General features: G+C 39.7%; 1 protein-coding gene across 8 annotated transcripts in view; it reads left to right on the top strand.

The window, feature by feature from the left end:
• Positions 1-21,229, top strand: part of FAT3 (FAT atypical cadherin 3) — a 631,203-nt gene that overhangs the window by 423,912 nt on the left and 186,062 nt on the right. For all 8 annotated transcript variants that reach the window (XM_089512860.1, XM_089512858.1, XM_089512859.1 and 5 more), the window contains exons 5-6: positions 16,866-17,180; positions 20,777-20,987. In XM_089512860.1, coding sequence (XP_089368986.1) covers positions 16,866-17,180; positions 20,777-20,987 — 526 coding nt within the window. The remainder of the gene's footprint in view (positions 1-16,865; positions 17,181-20,776; positions 20,988-21,229) is intronic.

The following is a 21,229-nucleotide window of genomic DNA, read 5'->3' as shown; positions in this document are numbered from 1 at the left end:
ACAAGGCTTCAGAATTGTCATAATTTGTAGCATAGTGCCAACAAAATATATAGTTAGGAAACATTCAGAATCACACTAGAGTTACGTGTAGTAGATATAGTAGTCTTGAGTCTTTCCTTGAACTTGTTTTTCAAAGACAGTGGAAAATTGTAGATTTTCTGTCTTTACCAGAGGGAGAGATAATTAAATGGTGCATGACTTCACTGAAAAACGTATGAAGAGTTGTAGTAAGATAATTAAATGTTTGCATCCATTTAATTTATGCGATCATTCAGGCATATGGGTGGGAAGATCTTCTAGTTTATTTATAATCTCCACACAATATCTTTCACAACTAAATCTAGTGGAGGTGGGAAATTAGTTAAAGCTACAATCCTATACCCACCTGTCCTAGAATAAATCCCATGAAACCTTATGGGGCTTATTTTCCAGTGCACATGCATGAGATTGTGCAGTTAGAAATGAAGAGACATCCAATTTCCCATTCCATTGTTGTTTCAGGGGCTCCAACTATCCCACTTTACACTTTAATTGAATTCTGTATTATCAAGGAAAATATATACAATTATTTATTTGATTAGTCAATTAATTCTTCAAACTGCATGTACAGTTTGTCTTGGTTAAGTTTCTATTACTCATGTTCTGTGTGCACCACAAAAAAGTAATTGTAATGTGAGCACACATTCTTTTGGTTTCACACACAAGTGTAAGCTCCCTTACACATACAGTTGAATTGCTTTTGCCATTGTGCAATGGATGTATTCAGTTCATGATTGTATAAACAGAGTTCCACAAGTCTAACCATTTCAACCAGTTCTGTTGTTAATCACAGTGGGAGGCATGCCGTTGAATGAATTGCATTTATCTATATGCCGACTCGACATTCTTGAATTGATTTAATGGGTCTTTACTAGTTGGGACTATCAACAGGATTTCAGCCTTGCAGTTGTACCTTCTTGGATCGTGCATAACTATTCATAAGTGCCTTCAATGTACCACTTACTTCACTGGGGTTATAGAAAAATCTCTGTGCATTTCACGTTGCATAATGGGACAGTAAGGAGGCACATTGGCAGATACATAATTCATTTCACAACATAGATATCCAGCAGAAAAGTGACATAGTTCAAGCCCTGTTTAATAGCATCAGTGTAGACTTACGCATCACAAACACAATGCAGGATCTCAGCCATCTGGATGTTTCCATATTTCCTTTTTGTACACTAAGGTGCCAGAGTTTAGAAAAGTTTCTGTTTGGATTGCAAATTCCAGGATGTAGCTGGGGATTCTCGGAGTTGTAGTCCAAAAGTAACTTTTCCAGCCACTATGAGGCACACTTGTAGTGCTGCTGCTTACTGCAGAACAAGGCAGAGATCTATGGATAGGCAGATGGACATCTTCAGATGATCACATATAGAAGTAGCTTAATTGTTTATCCTGCATGAAGAATACATTTAAAAGAGGATTGGATAAATTAATCCTGTAAAATATATTTAAGTTTATTGATTTTCCCCAAATTGCTGTATTTACTGTTACTGTGTTCACTAGTACATAAGTACTGGAAATATTGGGGATTTTTCCCCATAGCAAATGCTACAGATCAGTATTTAGTCTAATTTAGACAGATTGCATGTATTCATCAAGGAAACATCATTAGGAAGAAAAGGTGGCAAAAGGATCAAATGTGAAATCTACCTTCAAAAAACAATTTCTTCCTCCTGGCCTGAGAAATCAAGATGCGAAGAAATAGCAGAATATCATGGACCATAATATCATTTTCTAACCTGTCACATTACATAGATTGTTTGTAGGGTACTGTGTTGCTGGGTTATTGTTTCTTTTTTACTTCATTTTGTTTTTTTAAAAATGTGTTTATGCTGAACACTACCATAGGAAATATTGGATGAATATATCCAAAAGAATAAAAATGTCATTCTCAAATTAATCTTTATCTTTCTTCTCAATAACTCAAGAGAAAAGTAATGTAGGAACATTTTTTGATACTGAGTTTCTTACAGATTTATCCTCTCCATGTACCCCATCTCTTTTCCAGTCTTTTGTTGTTGTTTTTTAAGGAAATGAAAAAAAAAGGTATGGCAAGACAATCATCTGTGCTTCAGAACACTGTCATGACCTACTAGGACTCCATCATTACCTCTCTTCCTTACATCTTATTAAAACATGGTTAGAATAGAAAGAGAAATGTCACTGGTATCCCACATAACCCGACACTCAGAAGTTATTTTATATGTGATCTAGCCTCGTTTGTGTAAATTTAATAATAAGATGTGTACATTTTAGAGCTATAGTTCTAATCCCATCAAAATTAAATCTGAAACCTGACAGAAATAGCGCAGGAAACCTCAAAGGTATTTGGCTTTTAAAATGCATTACTTAATTTTTGTTATTTTTCCTGTAACCATGAATTTGAAACCTGAAGTGCTCTCTTCAGTCAGTAGGTGGCAGATGTTCATAATCACTGCATAGCACTGAGGTTAGTACAGCTGGAAACTAGGAGAAGCAGTCTTAAGGGTCAGAGTTATAATGCTGCCACATCCCCTCTGATGGAGGGGGGGAGACCAGTAATGGAGTGGACATTTTACCCTAAAATACACATTTTTGTACATATGTTAATCCAAAGTGTACATTTTTATCTGCACTTTTGGTATGTTTTTACCTTATAGCCTTATATACAAGCAGACAAAAACCTTCATTCAAACAACATGGAAAAGTTTGTGAAGCATAAAATGTATTTTGCATTCAGTGACATTTGGAATCTCATTATTTCCAACCTGAATAACCTTTCCCTCATTCTACCCTGTCATTATTTTTCCATATATTTCTAACCGTTACTGCCTTTTACTGCACTGAATAGCTGGGAGGGGTGAAAAATTCCCATCTTAAACCTTTTTACCTCTGGAGCCTCTCACTTTGATTTCAGCTGTTGCCACTTTCAAAAAGTATGCTAGGATTCCAGCTGAGAGGGACAATTCAGTGTGCAATATATCTGTGTGAGGTTGTTAGTGTTCCTGTGGGGACAGATGCATGACTTACAGATACAGGTTTTCCTTTGTCTGTTGAATTATTTCAGTATTCAGGTACTGACATTTTTTCTTTTGTATTTGATATGATTAATTATTTTCTTGATTGGATCCAGACTTGGTCAAGCATATAGCAGATACACTGAAATCAATGTGAGTTAGTTTTATTAATTTAATAGCTCTACTGCTGCTGTCTGATACCTGGCCAATAAAATGGGGGGGACTACACCTGATCGAGGACCTGATCTTGGATTAGCATGACAACCTGGCTTGTATTGTAGAGACATGGCTGGATGAAGCCTGTGTGTATGTGTGTCTATCCACCCGGGTTCTCTGTGGAGCAACAAGTGAGGTCTGGGGGGCATGAAAGCACAATTTCAGTGGTCTATTGGGATTCTGTCTCCCTCATTAAATGCCCCCTCCCATAGTTTTCTGGGTTTGAATGTAAATACTTAAAGATGGTTGGCTGGAACAGAATACCACTCACACTACTGCTCAACAGTCTCCATTCTTGAGTTGGTGGTGGTGGTGGTATTTGGCTAGTTGTGTTGGTGGACTTCAACATACATGCAGAGACTTTTCTGTCAAGGGCAGTACTGATAGGACTTAATATCCTCCATGATAACCATGGGTCTGTCTCAAATACAGTGACCACTTTTTATATGTGGGGGTTTCATTCAGGACTCCTCCCCCATGAATGGCAAAACCCACGAGATCTCAGTTCCCATGGCATTCAAGTGGTACACGCAGCCATTCTGCTGGGACAACATTCATGCGCAGTTATAGAAGTCAAAGCTTGCCATCCGCAGTTGCTCAAATCTGCACATGGCAGGCCTGTGGTTGGGGCTGGTAGTTTTCTGCACAAGGTGAGATGATGGTGGTCTGGTTGTGGAGGAATTTTCTTTAGCCCCATTGTCATGGACAGATCACATTTTACTTAGCAAGAGCAGTATGTAAGCCACTTAGCAGTCCACTATGAACAGTTTGCAGATAAAATCCCTCAGCTCCACTCTGACTCAGCCACTGTAGTTGATAAAGTTCCAGTAGACGTAACCTTGGCCTCTATTTGTCCAGAGTTATCAGATACATTTCGCTCTGTGCAATCTGAGTATGTATATAATAATAATAATAATAATAATAATAATAATAATAATAATATGTTTTATTTGTATTTTCCCGCTTCTCCTGATGGATCGAAGCGGGATTACATCAGGGTATATAATACAACAATACAGATACAAATGCAGTTACAAAAAATTCCAGTAATAATAATTAAAAACAAAGTATAAAAACAATCATCTATCTAAAAACATGAAATATGCAATCCTAATAAGCATTTTGAGGTAGGCTCCTGTTTGGGAATGATATTCTATTATAGAGAGTCAGGGGGATATGCTAATTGGAAGAGGTGAGTTTTCAGCACCTTCTTGAAGGCATCTAGGGTAGATATAAGTCGGATCTCTTCCGGAAGATTGTTCCAGTGCATAGGGACCATGGGCGTAAATGCTCTTTGGTGAGTAGTTGTTAGTCTCACCTTGGGATGTTAGAGTAGATACTTCGCAGTTGTTTTGAGAGTGCGGGGCGGATTGTGTAGGGAGAGGCGTTCCCTCAAGTAACTTGGGCCCAAGCCATGTAGGGCTTTAAAGGTAATAACCAACACTTTGTATTGGGCCCGGAAGCGAATTGGCAGCCAGTAAAGAGATTTTAATACAGGTATTATGTGGTCTGACCTTGAGGTTCCAGCGACCAATCTGCAGCATTTTGGACTAGCTGAAGCTTCCGAACTTGGTACAAAGGTCGCCCCATGTAGAACGCATTACAGAACTGAGTGAGAGGTTACCAGTGCGTATACTACAGTTTCATGGTCCTTTCGGTCCAGGCAGGGCGTATCAGCCGAAGCTGGTACCAAGCACTCCTGGCCATCGCATCCACTTGAGATGACAACTGTAGAGGATATAGGATCATTGGAGAGGTGGGAGCAATGACATGCTTACTGGATCCATTCCCTTCCTTGTTGTTGGAAGCAGCTTAAGGAGGACTGATACATTGGATAAAGGGAGTAGTGAATTGCTCACTACAGCAAGGCAGGTTTCCATCTTGACTAAAAAAAGGCTGTGGATAAATTATTTTTGGGAATACAATCCCTCTATGATCCAACCACACTGAAGAACTATCAGCCCTCCAGTATCCCTTTTTTAGGCATGGTATGGGAGTGTGTGATGGCCTCCCAGCTCCAGAGGTTCCTGGAGGAAAGTACCATCTTTAACATTTAACTTTATGCCAGAAGTGTGGTTGTGCCCTTGGCAAAAAGAAAGAATATGGCACAACTCACTTGCTCTCCTTACTCCTTGCTTCTTTTATTGGTGAAGCTTAGCTTGTAGAGCAGTTCTACTGGCAAAGTGTTCTGTTGACAGATTTCTGAAATACAGTGGGCCCTTCTCTTATGCAGGGGATCCGTCCCCCCCCCACATAAGAGAAAAACCGTGTAAGCTCGAGCCACTTTAGAAGTAAGGGGGCTTGTGCCCATGGCGTGCCGCAGGGTGTGTGCCCCATTACTTCTTCCAGTGTGCGTGAGGATTTTTTCAGGTGTGGCTTCTAGTGTATGCTGGAAGCTGTATATGGTGAGCCCGCGTATGACGCGAGCGCTCTGTATGTTGGCAAAATTACCCCATATGGACATTTCTACTGATAGAAGAGGCATTTATTTATTTATTTATTTATTCATTCACTCCTTCCTTCCTTCCTATTTATCCTACCCTTCTGCTTGCAGAGGACTCATGCCTAATCCTAAACAACAGCAAATCTTTAAGTTACTATTATACACCAGTTTTGGATCTGACCCAATATGATATGATAATGATAAAGTGCTAAACTTCAGGAATACAGTTTAACTTGAAAGTCATCTGCCCCCAGTAATATTAGTGTTTTCAACTAAACATTTTAGTGTTTACTGGTACTTTACAGTTTTATCAGTTGATTTTTTTTTTTTAACCTTCAGATATGAACCGTTTTGGGTTCTGTTTTTTTTTAATCTAATTTTTATTCCAATTTACAATCTACACATTGATAATACAGTAAAATACATTTGTGTAAAAAGAAATATATTCTGTGTTTTTTCCTTCATTTCCTTATCTGCTTGCTGGGCTTCTTATTCCTTTCTACTTAACTTCTGGTTGACTCCCTGTTCTCCTTCTTCAAAAGTTGAAATACCAACATTCTTTTTTCTTTTCTTCTTTTGAGCATCGTTTTTCAAATAAAGAATTTCCATATTTCAAATGTTGTTATTATTAGTCATTTTTAGATAAACGATTCCATAATAATAATATGAAAAGAATGCAAAAACACTTCAACTCCACCAATTTTTTATTACCTTTTCTCAATAATTTCACTTTTGTGTGAAATTTGTATGTTCTTTTAATGAAAAGTAGTATAAAATATTTAAAATAGAAAATATTTTAAATAAATAAATACTTGGTGAGCGAATTTTATTGAGCTCTATGATATGTCTGATCAGACATGCTTAGGCCTAGAACACATGGCAGTTATGGACAGCATCTCAGTTCCTTTGGGGATTTGGTAAAATGTGACCATTTAACAGCTAGCAAAATAGCACAATTTTCTGAATCATACAGAAAGGATGGGTGATAAAAGACACCTTAAAAGACACAGGAGGAGGTTATTGGAGAAGGGTCCTATAAATGCAAAATGGTATTTCCTCCTGCAAAAAAAAAAAAAAAAAAAAAAAAGCTATTTCAGGTCCTACATACATTTCCATAGCTCTGGACCTGGCAGCTTGAAAAGGGAATGATTAGAATTCTATAGCAATCATCATGATTTTAAAGAAACTTTGAAGGAAGGTGTTTAGTTCCCGCTGGCTAGGGAGATTGGAATCAAGCAAGTTGCATGAATAGAAAATGAATGGTAGATGAGCATGTGAAAAGATGGTAATGTGATGAGCTTTGTCGTCTGAGTGTACCTCTCAGCAGGCACAAGGACTCTAAGAGGAGTCAGGCTGGGAGATACTTTATCCCCTGAAGTGCGCACACAAGAGGTTTTGAACGACTATTATCCGCCAAAGTAGAGTCAGTCAAAGTTAGAAAAGAAAGTCCCCTTAATATCTATACTTGATTTAAAAGCTTCCCACACCTGATCACATGAAGCAATGGAGGAGTTCAAAAACAGCTGGAGCATTTTAGGCTGGCTTTGAAAAAAAGGGAGGGACCCCCTGTTGAAGAAATGTTAACCATTAATTGGCTCAAAATTGGAATTTGATTTTTTTATACTATGTCAATCTATTTTTCTATCTAGCCTAGTACTGCCTCCTCTGCCTTGTGGTGGCTTCCCAGGGTCTTAGACAAAGGGCTTTCCTACCACCTGCTACCTGAACGTTAAAAGTAATTTAGATGTCAGCAACTGCTTGCCAGTACCAGGGAACTATAATGTCCCTGGCTAAAAATTAGCATCAGGATATAAAGAGAGTAGATCTCTTCTTTGAATGGAGATATTCATGGACCTGAGTGGTGTAGTGGTTAGAATGTAGGACTATAACAGTGAAGATCCAGGTTCTAGTCCCCACTAAACCATTACATTTGTTCGATGACCTTGGCCCAGAAGTTACCATATTCTCCGATATTTTCCATAACAGCCAGTCATAAAAATACAGTACATGCATTTTCTCTGATATCAGCAACAGCTTCAAAAACCCTTTGTGCTGTGTTAACTCATATCAGTGAAAAGTTAATATATATTTTAAGGTGTCTCATAGAATAATAGAAACATAGAGTTAATTCTATTAAGTCTAACTCCCTGCCATGTGGGAAGACACAATCAAAGCACCCCCGACAGATGGCCATCCAGTTTCTGTTTAAAAACCTCCAAAGAAGCAGACTCCACCACTCTCCGGGGGAGCGTGTTCTACTGTCAAACAGCTCTTACGGTCAGGAACTTCTTTCTAATGTTGAGATGGAGTATCTTTTCCTGTACTTTGAATCCATTGTCCGTGTCCTCGTCTTTGGGGCAGCAGAAAATGAGCTTGCTCTATCCTCAGTATGACATCTATTCAAATATTTAAACACTACTATCATATCACTGCTTGACCTTCTCTTCTCCAAGCTAAACATGCTCAGCTTCCTAAGTTGCTCCTCTTAGGGCATGGTTTCCAGACCTCATTTATTACTGTGCAAGGATGGAGCAAGTTTGGATTTATATCCCTTGTTCCTACAGGTCTAGGTTTCATGGGCAAACAGTGGATCCATCATCATTGTGGGGTGGTACACTCACTTGGGCTTGTTGACCCTCCTTCCTTAGCTGCTCCAAGCTGAATAGGAGTTGTTCCTGTTCTAACCCTCATTTGGTCCCACCAGAGGTCTTCTTTAACTTGAAACAGCTGCAGAAGGAGCAACAGTAAAATACATCGGGTGGGGGGATTCACTTCCCCCATGGAGGCAGATCCACTGGGGGCAGATCCACTGGCCACCCCCAAATTAAAGCAGTCATGTATCCATCCTTAAGATAACAGGAGGAAAGGCAGATTATAAATTTAACTAAAAATAAATGAAAATTTCTATGTGAGCCAGCCCGGCACAGTGGTTTGAGTTTTGGACTATGACTCTGGAGACCAGGGATTGAATCCTGGCTCAGTTATGGAAACCCACTAGGTGACTTTGGACAAATCACACACACTCAGCCTCACAGGATGGCAATGACAAGCTTCCTCTGAAGAAACATGCCAAGAAAACCTTGTCTTAGGGTCTCCGTATGTCAAAAATAACTTGACTGCACACATTAACAAGAACAACAAATGCCTTAATCAGATAAGAATAACAAGGCAATCAGAATTAAAAATATAAACTAAAATTTATCTTTCAGGGAATTATAGACCTATGGTGTATCACAGAATCGTACAGTTGGAAGAGACCACAAGGGCTATCCATTCCAATCCCTTTAGAGCACAGCTATTTTGTTTCCAGCTGTATAGTAGTGGGCTGAGGTTCCTGTGTTTGTCAGACCTCATCCAGAATGCTTGGCTGGAGTTTGTGAAGGAATAAATCTTGTCTCTGATGTCTCATAGTCTTATCAGTTTGTGAATTTGCCTTACTGCAACAGCCAACAATGTTAACTGTTGGACAGAAACCATTATAAGAAGCATATGATTGGATAGCACACGATGCAGCAATCTGTTGAAACTGAGCAGGTCTAGGGAAACCACTTGGGAACTCTGTGCCTTGAATTCTACTATGGAACAAGGCGGGATGTCAGGGATGAAGATCAGAGAATACCCTTAGCCAGCTGGGCCAACAGAAACTATACTTAATCCAAGCCAGTCGCACCCTAGGGATGGTGGAAATTATTTAACACTACTCAGCAATGGCCTAACTTTTCCCCTAATCTAGTTCCCATCCAGTTTAAGTCAGCTCCTTCCTTACCCCACCTCTCATTTTCTTCTTCTTTTGATTCTTTCCCCAGTATATTTTAGTTAGTAGAATAGATCTTCTGGAAGATTTGTGCCAGGTACTCTCTGAGAAGAGCCAGCAGAAGATCTTAATCCCTCACAGCTGATGCACCTTTGATTTAGGAATGCACTTTAAATTCCTATTGAAATCAGATGGGCTTAAGCTGGACAACATTTTCTTATTCATTTCAGTGGAGCCTAGGTGGGAATAAAGTTATCAGAATTCAATCAATCAATCAAACAAACAATTAAAAAACATTTAGAAGACCATCTTACATGAACCATTAGGCCTGAAACACTTTTTGTCTTGTCCCAACTAGATTAGGCTATTTAATCAACTGTTGAATGATGAGTCAACTTTTTCCTACATTGATTTGATTCAGTGGATCTATGCTAGTTGAGACTAGCATTAAGATTTAGACCTGGATATTTTCACTGTCACAAGAGATAATGTCTCTTCTATGATGCTACAATAATACATGTGCAATGATAAAATAAAGATTTTTATTATTATTATTTCAATATAATATGTCTAAGGGAGTATCCAAAGTACATGGTTATAGCACTATTACTCCACTTCAAGTATTTTAACCCAGTGAGTTTACATGGCTGAGCCAGAATTTGAATCCTAGTCTCCAGTGTTGCAGCCACCACTGCACCTTGCTGGCTCTTACTTAGGGCAGAACAAACTTTTTATGCACATATATATCTTTCATGCATCTTTTGGCTTTCTTTTTAATATATATATTTTCCTTTTTCTGTTATGCTACCCATTTCGATTTTACTCTTTATATGAAGCACCTTGAATAATTTTGATAGCTGCTTCAGCTTTTCTCTGCAGACTATATCTGACATGCAGGTGCAAAATAACTTTTTATTTTTATTTATTTATTTTTGCAATGCTGCTCCTTCAAAATCTTAAAACTTTGTTCTTTTTCGGATGTTACTGCCACCTCAGCACATTCTTGATTAATAAGGACAATTTGAAAAGAGATGAGAATGGCAAGAAAATTTCTGCCTCTCAATAAAAAAAGAGGCCCAAACTGCTGAGGGTTTTTTTTTCTTTCTTTCCCCTGTTTTGGAAATTTTGTGCAGCTTGCTATTAACACTTTCTTACATTTTTACACACACACAGAGAAACATGCTTGCCTTTAATACTTCCTGGAAAATGTAAAGGTCATGGAAAGGGCCCCCATTAAAGCTCCAAGAAATAACCTCTTCGAAAGTAAATTTATATGCTTTGGTTGGGATATAAAAAATGTAAAAAATGGTCACTGTGCCATTGCTAGGAATGGAAAGGTGAGAATACTTTTTGCAACATATTCTTGTTGATTTAATCCAAGGGTCTAGTCTAGGGAAAAACAATACAAATCCCAGCTTTAAAATGAAAATTTCTACTGCTGGGATAAATCATATACAGTTAGCCCTCAACATTTGCAGCTTTGATCTTTGCAGATTTGATGATTTGGGGATTTGATCAGTATGTTCACAACTCTGCCAGAAGTTGGCCATAGAGTTGTGCTAGAGGACCAAGAGATTACTAGAGAAAACACTTCTTTAGCATTTGTAGATCCTCCAGTGTGATTCTATGGCCAGCTTCTGAAAGATGTTGACCATAGTTGCTCTGGAGGACCTTGAGATTTATAGACAGGTGGTTTCTCAGGTTTAAAAAAGTGTTTTTATTTGCAGTTTTTCCAGTTTTGCGGGAGTCCTGTGCCACAATCCCAGTGAATGTGGAGTGCTCACTGTATCCTAATAAAATTTATGCAAAAATAATTACATATATCTATCATCTTTATAATGGAAGGGCTTGGTAACAACTCATTTTGCCCAAGTGAGGTACACCATACAGCTGGCTGCTAAACATAGATGTCTATGATTTAACTCTGGGCTATACACTGATGCCTGAGGAAAATAGATTTTGCTAAGGAGACTCCAGGTGTGAAACCCTAGTATAAGATTGTATCTACAATGTTCCATACTACTTCAGCTGCTGTGGCACCATTCTGTGGAATCATGGGTTTTGTAGTTTGGTGAGGTACTAAAATTCACTCTGCTGGAGTGCTCTAGTGCAGCAGTTACGGGGAGTACATTAGTGATTTGTAGTGGAGACTTGAAAGTACAGTGCCTCGCTGACCTGCAAATCCCAGGATTCCAAAGGATAGGTACTCAGCAATTAAACAGTATCAACTGTGTAGCATAGATATATTTACAAATGTTCTTCACTTCGTAGGGAAGTTGCTCTCATTGTCATGTAGACCATGGTTGCCATTTCTTATCAGAACATCCTCTGGAGCATCAGGAACTGCCACAATCAGGATTTCTGGAAGTTTGAAAAATGTTGTTAAGTTGTTACTATTTTGAGAAAGGGACACAGAGATTCTAAATTCCATGCCTCCTGCAATTTCAAACCTGTGTATGTAAGTTAATTCTATTCACCTTAATTCTGGATGGAATTCTCACTCCTCAGTTCTATTCTTCCTGAGCTATCTGGCTTTAAGGTCTCACAGGCTGTGTCCACACTGCAGAAATAATCCAGTTGACACCACTTTAGCTGTCATGGCTTAATGCTATGGAATTCTGGGAATTGGAGTTTGTTGTGGCAGCAGAGCCCTCTGACAACAAAAACTAAATGTCTCACAAATTACAGTTTCAAGAATTTCCTAGATCTGAGCCAGGGCAGCTAAAGCAGTCTCAAATTGGATTATTTCTACAGCATGTTGTGGACCTTAGACACTGCTGTTGTTTCCAACTTATGGTGATCATAAGGCAGATCTATCATGGTTTTCTTGGCAGGATATGTTCAGAAAGGGGTTTTCCTTTGCAAATACTATTTTTGTGCAGAAAATGCTATTTTCTCCACAAAACCAATAATTCCTGAATTTTGTGTGAATAAGTCTCAAACTGTGAAAATTCTCATCACTGCACAGTTCTTCTGATCAGGATTTCTTGACACCCAAGAAACACATTTTTTTACAATTTTCAATATTTTGCAATGTTCTTTCTAGCCCTTACACACACACAATCATTTGGATTGCTTGCTGCCATGCAAAGCAGTCCTCCTTCCCATTAATGAGCTGTCAGATTTCACATTCTTAAGAAGGAATGTGTTAAAAGTTCTTGTGTATACTAAAAAGCATAACATTTTTTTGCTCTGTTGATTAATTGGCAAATGTTACATTGCTACAATATGTGTGTGTACTGATACACTACTAGCAATTGATCCAATAAAAGATTTTGCCTTATGTCCCTGGATTGACTAGAACTTTTCTCCCCAGTATCAAGGGCCCTTTCACTCTATACTACATCATTTTGGTTCTGCTTGAACTGTCATGGGTGCATCCTATAGATACTTTTAATTTTTGGTTTATGAGGGGGGGGGGTGGCATTTAGAATTCCTCATCAGGGATCTTTAGTTCATCCAAACTACAAACCTCAGGAATCCATAGAATATTGCAAGGACAGCCAAAATGGAATCGTAGCAATACACGTATGCACTGTAGCCCCCTAGTTTTCTTTCTAAAGAGAATTTGTTTTTAGGGAAATGAGTCTGGACTGGGTAGCACTGGAGAACCTGCCAATTTTGCTTTTTGCCTGCATTTCAATTTTTGAAAACTCAAGTTGTTTCTGCTCCAAATATGAACAAGATGACGCTGGAAAAGTTCTTTAGAACAAGCTGTAACAAAATTATCATCTTTCTGTATTGACCAGATTCAATAGATAGACTCATATACACAGTATTACGATTTGGAGAAAATGCCAGGGTATTTTTTTTCTTCGCTAACATTTTTGTAATTTTTTGTTTGTTTAAAGAAAATCTCAAGTTCTTACCAGCAGCTAAATAAAGCCATTTGTGTTTTGGGGTAATTTTTTACCAAAATGAATCAACTGAAATTCCCTGCCATTTTATTGTTCTTGTGTGCCTTCAAGTCATTCCTGACTTATGGCAACCCAAGGTCACTTTTTGACTATTCCTTGTCACTAGTGTAAATGCCCCAATATCTCCATGATCCAGTTATATTTTGACACCGTATTGCTGGAGGCCAGCATGGACTGCAGAGGTTTCAATGACTAAACACTGGAAAAGATAGTATTGTGAATATGGCACATAGACCCCAAGCATGTGGAAAGCTGGAAACAATGGTGGTAGGAGCTTGCAAGAGGAAGCACACTCACACGCCCTGCATTTCTTATGAAAACCAAAAATCAAAAGATGAATTCTGGCACACAGATCAAAGAAGACCTGATTCACTTTCACCCCCTATTGTGTTCCTCAATGCCCTTAAGATTCACTTCTTTTTGGGGTACTCCAGATCTTGTCAGGGTGTCTTGAAATCAGTAAAGCCACTATCAATCAAATTAGTCTTTTTTCATCTTTTGGATATCAAAGCAAGACACCATTTTGGTCCTTCTGAAGGGCTATGAAGCCTTTGTTTCCCATGAAAACACTGTAGCCTGGGGCTAGTTTTAAAGTATAAATATTACTAGGATAACCTAGCTTTTGCACCACAGCTGCCACAGTCGACTCCCTGCTATGTCTTGTGGCTGTCATTCTAAGACTCTCGTCTGAGCCGTTATTGCTATCCGCAGACCTTTCTTCAAAACAGATGGATATCATCCCTCAATCCAATTCTTAGACTCCACTGTCTTCTTTCACTTTTCCATTTTCGTTAGCTCCATATACTAAATATTAGAATCAGTCATTCACATACAATATGTGTGTTCTTTCATATTCTTTCCAAATAAAAGTTACCTTGTTAACTCATGCTTGGAGTCTTCATCAGTGACTATTGGTATAGTATTGGTGCTTTTGGTCCTAACATTAACCCCCTCTCTCAAGCCAAAATAAATTCCCCCAACTTAGTAAGGCCCGTTACAGACGGGCACCCTAGGACGGACTCAGTCTGTGCTAGGGTTAGAAAAGGGCATCTCTTCCAGACACCCCTAACCCTAGCACAGACTGAATCTGTACAAAATGGTGGCGGCCATTCCACACGCCCCCGCCATCTTGACGTAGCGGACACACTGCATCCGCACATCGCGCCCCGGAAATGACGCTGCAAGTGCAGCGGGGTGCAGGAAGGAGCGCGATTTTCACGCTCCTTCTTTGCAGCGTCCGGGAACCGCGTCGTTTGGCTGCTGCGGTTCCCGGACACTGCAACCGGCAGCGGCACGAGACTGCCCCTTCTGGGTGGTCTGTAAAGCGCCAAAAATAGAGTCTCCAAGCCTTATGTTTTTGTGGGTAACACTACGTTGCCCTTGCTTAGTGTAAATATGCACACCCATAGTTAAGTTGTGGTCATCTGTCGGGGATGCTTTGATTTAGATTTCCTGAATGGCAGGGGGTTGGACTGGATGGCCCTTGTGGTCTCTTTCAAGTCTATGATTCTATGATTGTATCACTCCATTTTCCTGCTGAATACCAGTGTTTCACAAGAGATTGCACATCTGCCCAAGTGATAGCCTATTACCCCATTATGCAAGGAGGGGAACATACTGACTGAATCAAGTGGTATACTGAAAGGACTAACCAATATTTATCCACAGATTGACGGCTTTGCATGGCCACAGGGAACATGGAAGTACATATGTCATAACAAGGAAAATGTATATTGGCATAAAGTACAGTTCAGTGAGTAAGTAATTGGGGCAAGGCTGGAAGGGAGAAGAAAGAGTTAAATTAATAAATGGACTTGAAGTCTAAAATGGAATTGCTGATAGTGAGGGCATCATAGAAATAAATAATGCAAGATCCGTTAGCTTTCAGGAGATAGAAGTCACGTCAGTCATTAGAAAAAAAGAAGAAAATCCATATATGTTTCAGCATTCTCCTCCCCCATTTCAGCGTTAACTTTCATAACATTAGAAAAGTGAGGGAGAAATAGATTTTTGCTTCAATGAAAGTAGCTTTGGCTGTGCTTTTGCAAAAAGCTGCTAATGTGCCATTTTCCACAGTAGCAACATTTGATGGTTTCAAGCCAAAATCAGTCTGGCTGCATTGACTTTTCATTTTACATTAATGGCTTTCCTCTTTAACTGCTGTGTTGGTATATTTGGTAAAGTCTTCCCCACCTCATTTATTTTTCCCTTTAAAATGACAAATCAGTGGCTCTAAATTGTTGCATAAAGAATTTTTAAAAGACCATGTTAATTTTTCAGTACACTTTGAGTATCCCTTGTCTGAATGAAATACTCAGGACCAGAAGTGTTTTGGATTTCAGATTTTAAAAAGATTTTGAAGATGTCTTAGAGATGGGACCCAGGTCTGAAAACAACATTCATTTATAGTTTTGTTGTGGGTTTTTTGGGCTACGTGGCCATGTTCTAGAAGAGTTTATTCCTGGCATTTCATCTGCATCTGTGGATGGCATCTTCAGAGAATACATTCTCTGAAGATGCCAGCCGTAGATGCCAGCGAAACATCAGGAATAAACTCTGCTAGAACATGGCCACATAGCCCAAAAAACTCACAACAAAACTATGGATGTCGGCCATGAAAGCCTTCAACTTCAAAATTCATTTATGTTTGATATACATGAGAGAGAGAGAGACTGAAGGTAATTTTATACAATACCTTCAGTAATGTTGTGCATGAAACAAAGTTTTTGTGATATTTAGCCTTCTCTATCAGAAAGCTCTGGTGCCACAATGAACTACATATCCTAGGATCCTACAGCATTGAGCCATGCCAGTTAAAGTGGTGTCAAACTAGATTATTTCTGCAGTGTAGATGCAGCCCTAGATAAATCAATTCCCCATGTTTGGAGAAGGTAGGGTAACAGAGGCAGGTTACATACCGCCGAGAAGCAGCGCTGTCCCGCCGCCGCTGTTTGCGATGTCCGGGAGCCGCAGCTGCCACACCGTGGGGCTCCCAGACGCTCAGAGGAAGGAGCACAAAAATCGCGCTCCTTCTCAGGCCCCGGAAGAGGCGCCGCAAGTGCCAAAGGGCACACTTGCGGCGTCACTTCCGGTGCGCCACGTGCGGATGCAGAGTGACCGTTACGTCAATATGGCGGCGGCCGTGTGGAACGGCTGCCGCCATATTGTACGTATTGAATACATATTAGGGTTGGGGGATGCGGAAGCACCGCCCCTTCCTAACCCTAATACGTATTCAATACGTATTTTTTGGCGGTCTATAACCCGCCTAAATAAATAAATAAAGTTGATGCAGTGGCTCACTTGTATTCAGGACTAACAATTGGATTTAGGCCACTAACTTTTAAAAATCTATTTATATCAAAGAAGACTTTTACTATTAGTTTTTCTTCCAAATAAGGCTGCTGCAATTTATTTAACTTGGTACCTTTCTATCACATTTACCTTTCACAATTTTAAAGTTTTCATTTTTTGTTGTAATCCTTTTCACTCAGGTTACAGTTACAGATGGAGGCACCTCGCCCAAGCAATCGACAGTCTGGTTGGTGATTCAGGTTCTTGATGAAAATGACAATAAGCCCCAGTTCCCTGAAAAAGTCTATCAGATCAAGTTGCCTGAACGGGACCGCAAGAAGAGAGGAGAGCCCATCTATAGAGCCTTTGCTTTTGATAAAGATGAAGGCCCGAATGCAGAGATTTCTTACAGCATTGTGGATGGGAACGACGATGGGAAATTTTTCATTGACCCAAAGACTGGAATGGTTTCTTCTAGAAAGCAGTTCAGTGCAGGGAGCTACGATATCTTAACTGTAAGCATTTATTGCTGAAATAAGTGCATGCACCATGTTCATATTTAAAGAACAAGTTTTAGTTTTACCAAATAAGGCTAAAAGCGCTCATATAAATATAAATTCATGCTTCTTAGTCATGCTCAAAATGGAGGACATTTTGGAATTGCTCCTGGATAGAAGGTTGAAATGTAAGACATGTCTTTGAAAAAGAGGACATCTGGTCACGCTGCATCAGGAAGGGTCCTCTGTAAGAGAAAGACGTTGTGCTCGACTCACTTCAAAATTCATGTAGGTGGCTTTCTGTTGAATGCCAAAATTAAAACGGAATGGTATTTGACTGAGAGAGGATAAAAATGTGTTAAATGTGCCTGTCCATCCCAATTTCCCTCCTCTACAAAAAAGAAAAAAATCTGTCTTTGAGGCTATGTTGGAAATGGGAGACTAGACAAGTCTCAGCAGGGCTGAGTGATCTCAGCTGTAACTATTCTTAGGAATGACATCTTTGATGTCACAAGCATGCCACCAAATCTCAACCGTTTTCCCACTTCCCTAGAGATTTTCTTTGGTCCATGACTGTAAGGGTTTATTACAGTAGTTCCCAAACTTGTTTTAAACTTAAACTCCCAGAAGTCCCAGCTAGCTTGGCCAACTGTCAGGAATTGTGGGAGTTGAAGTCCAAAACATCTGGGTGACCAGAGATTCGGAATCACTGGTTTATTGGATGGGAATCCAGATCAGTGTCATGGACACTTCCCATTGTCAGCTTTTTTCTAATTAGAAAAGCTTTCAGGAGTTATTGTTGGTTGTTTTCAGGTCATTTCCAATTTAATAGAAACCCTACAGTGAACCTATGACAAGGTTTTCTTGAGTGAGATTTGGTCTGGGGGGGGGGGTAACCATTGCCTTCCTGTTAGGCTGAGAGAGTGTGATTTGGCCAAGGTCACCCTAGTAGGTTTCCCTGGCTCATTGGGGATTTGAACCATGGCCTCCTCAACTCGTAGCCCACACTTGCTCTCCCAAAAGGCTTTGGGCTTGATTCAAAATTCTACAAGGCTTTTCAAAATAAATGTGTATTTAATTTGTTAGGGCAGGGTAGCTGCCTTTGCATGTTTGCACCCCCCCCCCCAAAAAAAAAAAACCCAGTCATGCAGCAAGACACCACAATTATATTATTAAGCAAAGGGATCTTGTAACACCTTTGAGACTAACTGAGACAGAGAAGTTGATAGCATGAGCTTTCTTAGACTTGACCATACTTCCTCTAGTCTATGAAAGCTAATGCTACCAACTTCTCTCTTTCAGTTAAGTTTCAAAGGTGCTACAATATCCTTTTACATACTGGTTTTCCAGACTGACATGGCTATCTTTTTTAATTCAATTATATTATGATACAGTCTGTTAAATGGGGCTATCCTTGCAACTAGTTCAAAAACCTGAACTAGTGCAGAATCCAGTGGCTAGATAACTGAGTAGGTTGTGTTACAATGTGCATATTATACCAGTTCAGATTTACACTGCAGTGTCAGCTGGTGGCTTCCACACCAGTGGGGTAGTAAATTGTCTCATATTTTAGTTCAAACTGTGCAGTGTGATAGTCTACACTGTAAAGGAGCAGTCCAAAATGCTGAACCTGTTTGAGAGATGGGGTCAACACCTTGGATATTCAATTGGTCACTGAGACTAAAGAATGGCACGATTTTTCTATAACAGCAACCTATTTGTGCCAAATTAAGAACTGGATTTTAGCCTTGAGTTCAGGTGTTTGCTTTCCAACTGAGCATCTAAGTAGATGGCTTTGTCAATTGGCTGTAGTATATATATTTTTTCGTTGTACACTTTAGGTGATAATGAGTACTGTATAAAGAACATTTGACAGGTTCAGCTTCAGATGGAAGTCTATGGTTTTGTTTCATCTTTTTTGTTTGCTTGGAATGTATCATTGGGATCTTTTTTAAAAATGGATTTTTGTGTGGATTGGATTTAGCTAGATGAGGAAGGTACCCAACTGAATGGTAAACAAGAAAATATTGAATGGGCACAGGTGTCTGTTGATGTGCCATGGAGATCAATACTTCCCCTTCCCCTCCCCCTCCCACTAAAAGCTTTAGCAGTGATTTCCAAGTAAAGGTAAGGTACGCTTTAAATGGGTGTTTTTCACAGTTCACACTGTGAACTTTTGTCTCTTTTGGATTGGATTTAATGAGCAACAACATGCTCTCAACACGGAGTGCAGCCCAGGTCTGTGCCTCAGTCCTCCTGTTTTGGTTGCTGCTGGGATTTGGCATTCAGAAAGACTTAACCTAAAGCTAAAGGAGGCCCTCACCTCCTTTTATTTAATCTATATCTTTTTGAATTCAGCTATGACCTTGCAGATAGAATAATATCCACTGCTAAGGATGGACAAATATGTCCATTTTGCTGTCAAACGCACACACATACATGTGTGTTCACATACATTGCACATGCACACATGGTTGTGATTGTGTACCTTCAAGTCATTTCTGACTTATTGGTGATCCTAAGGTGAATGTATCATGGGATGTTCTGGGACTGAGAGTGTGTGGTCAACCAGTGCCAGATCTCCAGAGCCATAGACAAATGCTCAAACCACTTTGAGGGGAATGTAGCGACATACAGCATAAACTGAAAACCTAATCCCCGACCAGACTTCCATCTGACCTGGAATGCCTAGGTAGACTGGGTGCCTCATAGAATCATAGAATGGAATCATAGAGTTGGAAGAGAACTCAAGAGCCATTAGATTCAACCCCCTGACATGCAGGAATACAAAATCAAAACACCCCTGACAGATGGCCAAGGCACTGAATCCCAAAATAACAAATGACATCTTCTTGCAGTTTCTTGTACATGTTAAATAGATTATTTTAGGCTTACTTTCTCTGACTAACAGTCACTCTTCAATGTATCAAGTTAAAGTCTTTTCCAGTTCTTCACCCTTAATCCATACATGGAGAATCTTCGGTATTCTAGGTGTTTCAGAATTCTCCTTCCAAAAGCTCCCACAAGATTTGTCAATGGGTAGGGCTTGTAGGAGTTGGAGTACAAAATATCTGGACAGCCAAATATTTCCCAGAACTGTTTTAACCGAAGAAAACAAAGGATGGAACTTAGCACTCCATGCAGGAAAATTACTACAGTGGGCCCTTGGTATCCGCTGGGGTTTGGTTTCAAGACCTACCCATTCTTCCCCTATCAAAATCCATGAGTGCTAAAGTTCCATTACATACAATGCCTGTTATATAAATTTTTTGAATTTATATATTTTTGAATACTTTGAAGCTGTGGGTTCTTGAATCCATGGATAAAGAATCCTTAAGTATGGAGGGCCACCTGTACTTCCAAAGCAACATGTAGAGAAGTAGCTTTTTAAAAACAGTGATTCTCAGCCTTTGGTCCTCGAGATGGTTTGGACTCCAGCTCCCAGAGGTTGAAGCTATTATAGCCAGTGCACAGGAATTCTGGGAACTGAGATCCCAAACATCCAGAGGAGCAGAGTCTGAGAATTGGTGTTTAAGAGGGGAAAATATGTGTAAAGCCTGTACACAAAATGTTGTAAATTGCCACCTATATATTTTCTTCTTCATGTGCAACAGATCAAAGCAGTTGACAATGGCCGGCCACAGAAATCTTCCACCGCACGCCTTCACATTGAGTGGATTAAGAAACCCCCACCATCACCAGTCCCACTGACTTTCGATGAGCCTTTCTACAATTTCACTGTCATGGAAAGTGACCGGGTGACAGAAATTGTTGGTGTAGTATCCGTACAGCCTGCTAACATCCCACTGTGGTTTGACATAGTCGGTAAGCCTGGGCACTGTGCCATAAAACCATTTTCAGGGGAATGGAAAGAAACATTGTATAGATTTTAATAAAGGGGAAACTAACCAGGGATTAGCTCACCCTGAATTAAAAGTGCATTTGTGGTGCTATACTGAAAATGGCTAGCTTAATATACTACTATACTACTCCCTTCATGCTTTGGTTATGATGCCTTAGCTAAGCTGTATGGCTGGATTGTTTCCTTCTCTTCCATAATATGTGAT

The sequence above is a fragment of the Sceloporus occidentalis genome, unplaced genomic scaffold (genome assembly GCF_023333645.1).
Source record: "Sceloporus occidentalis isolate IW3139 unplaced genomic scaffold, rSceOcc1.0.p SCAF_2, whole genome shotgun sequence".
NCBI lineage: Eukaryota > Metazoa > Chordata > Lepidosauria > Squamata > Phrynosomatidae > Sceloporus > Sceloporus occidentalis.
The sequence above is the reverse complement of the archived record's forward strand: the minus strand, read 5'-3'. Positions and strand labels throughout refer to the sequence as shown.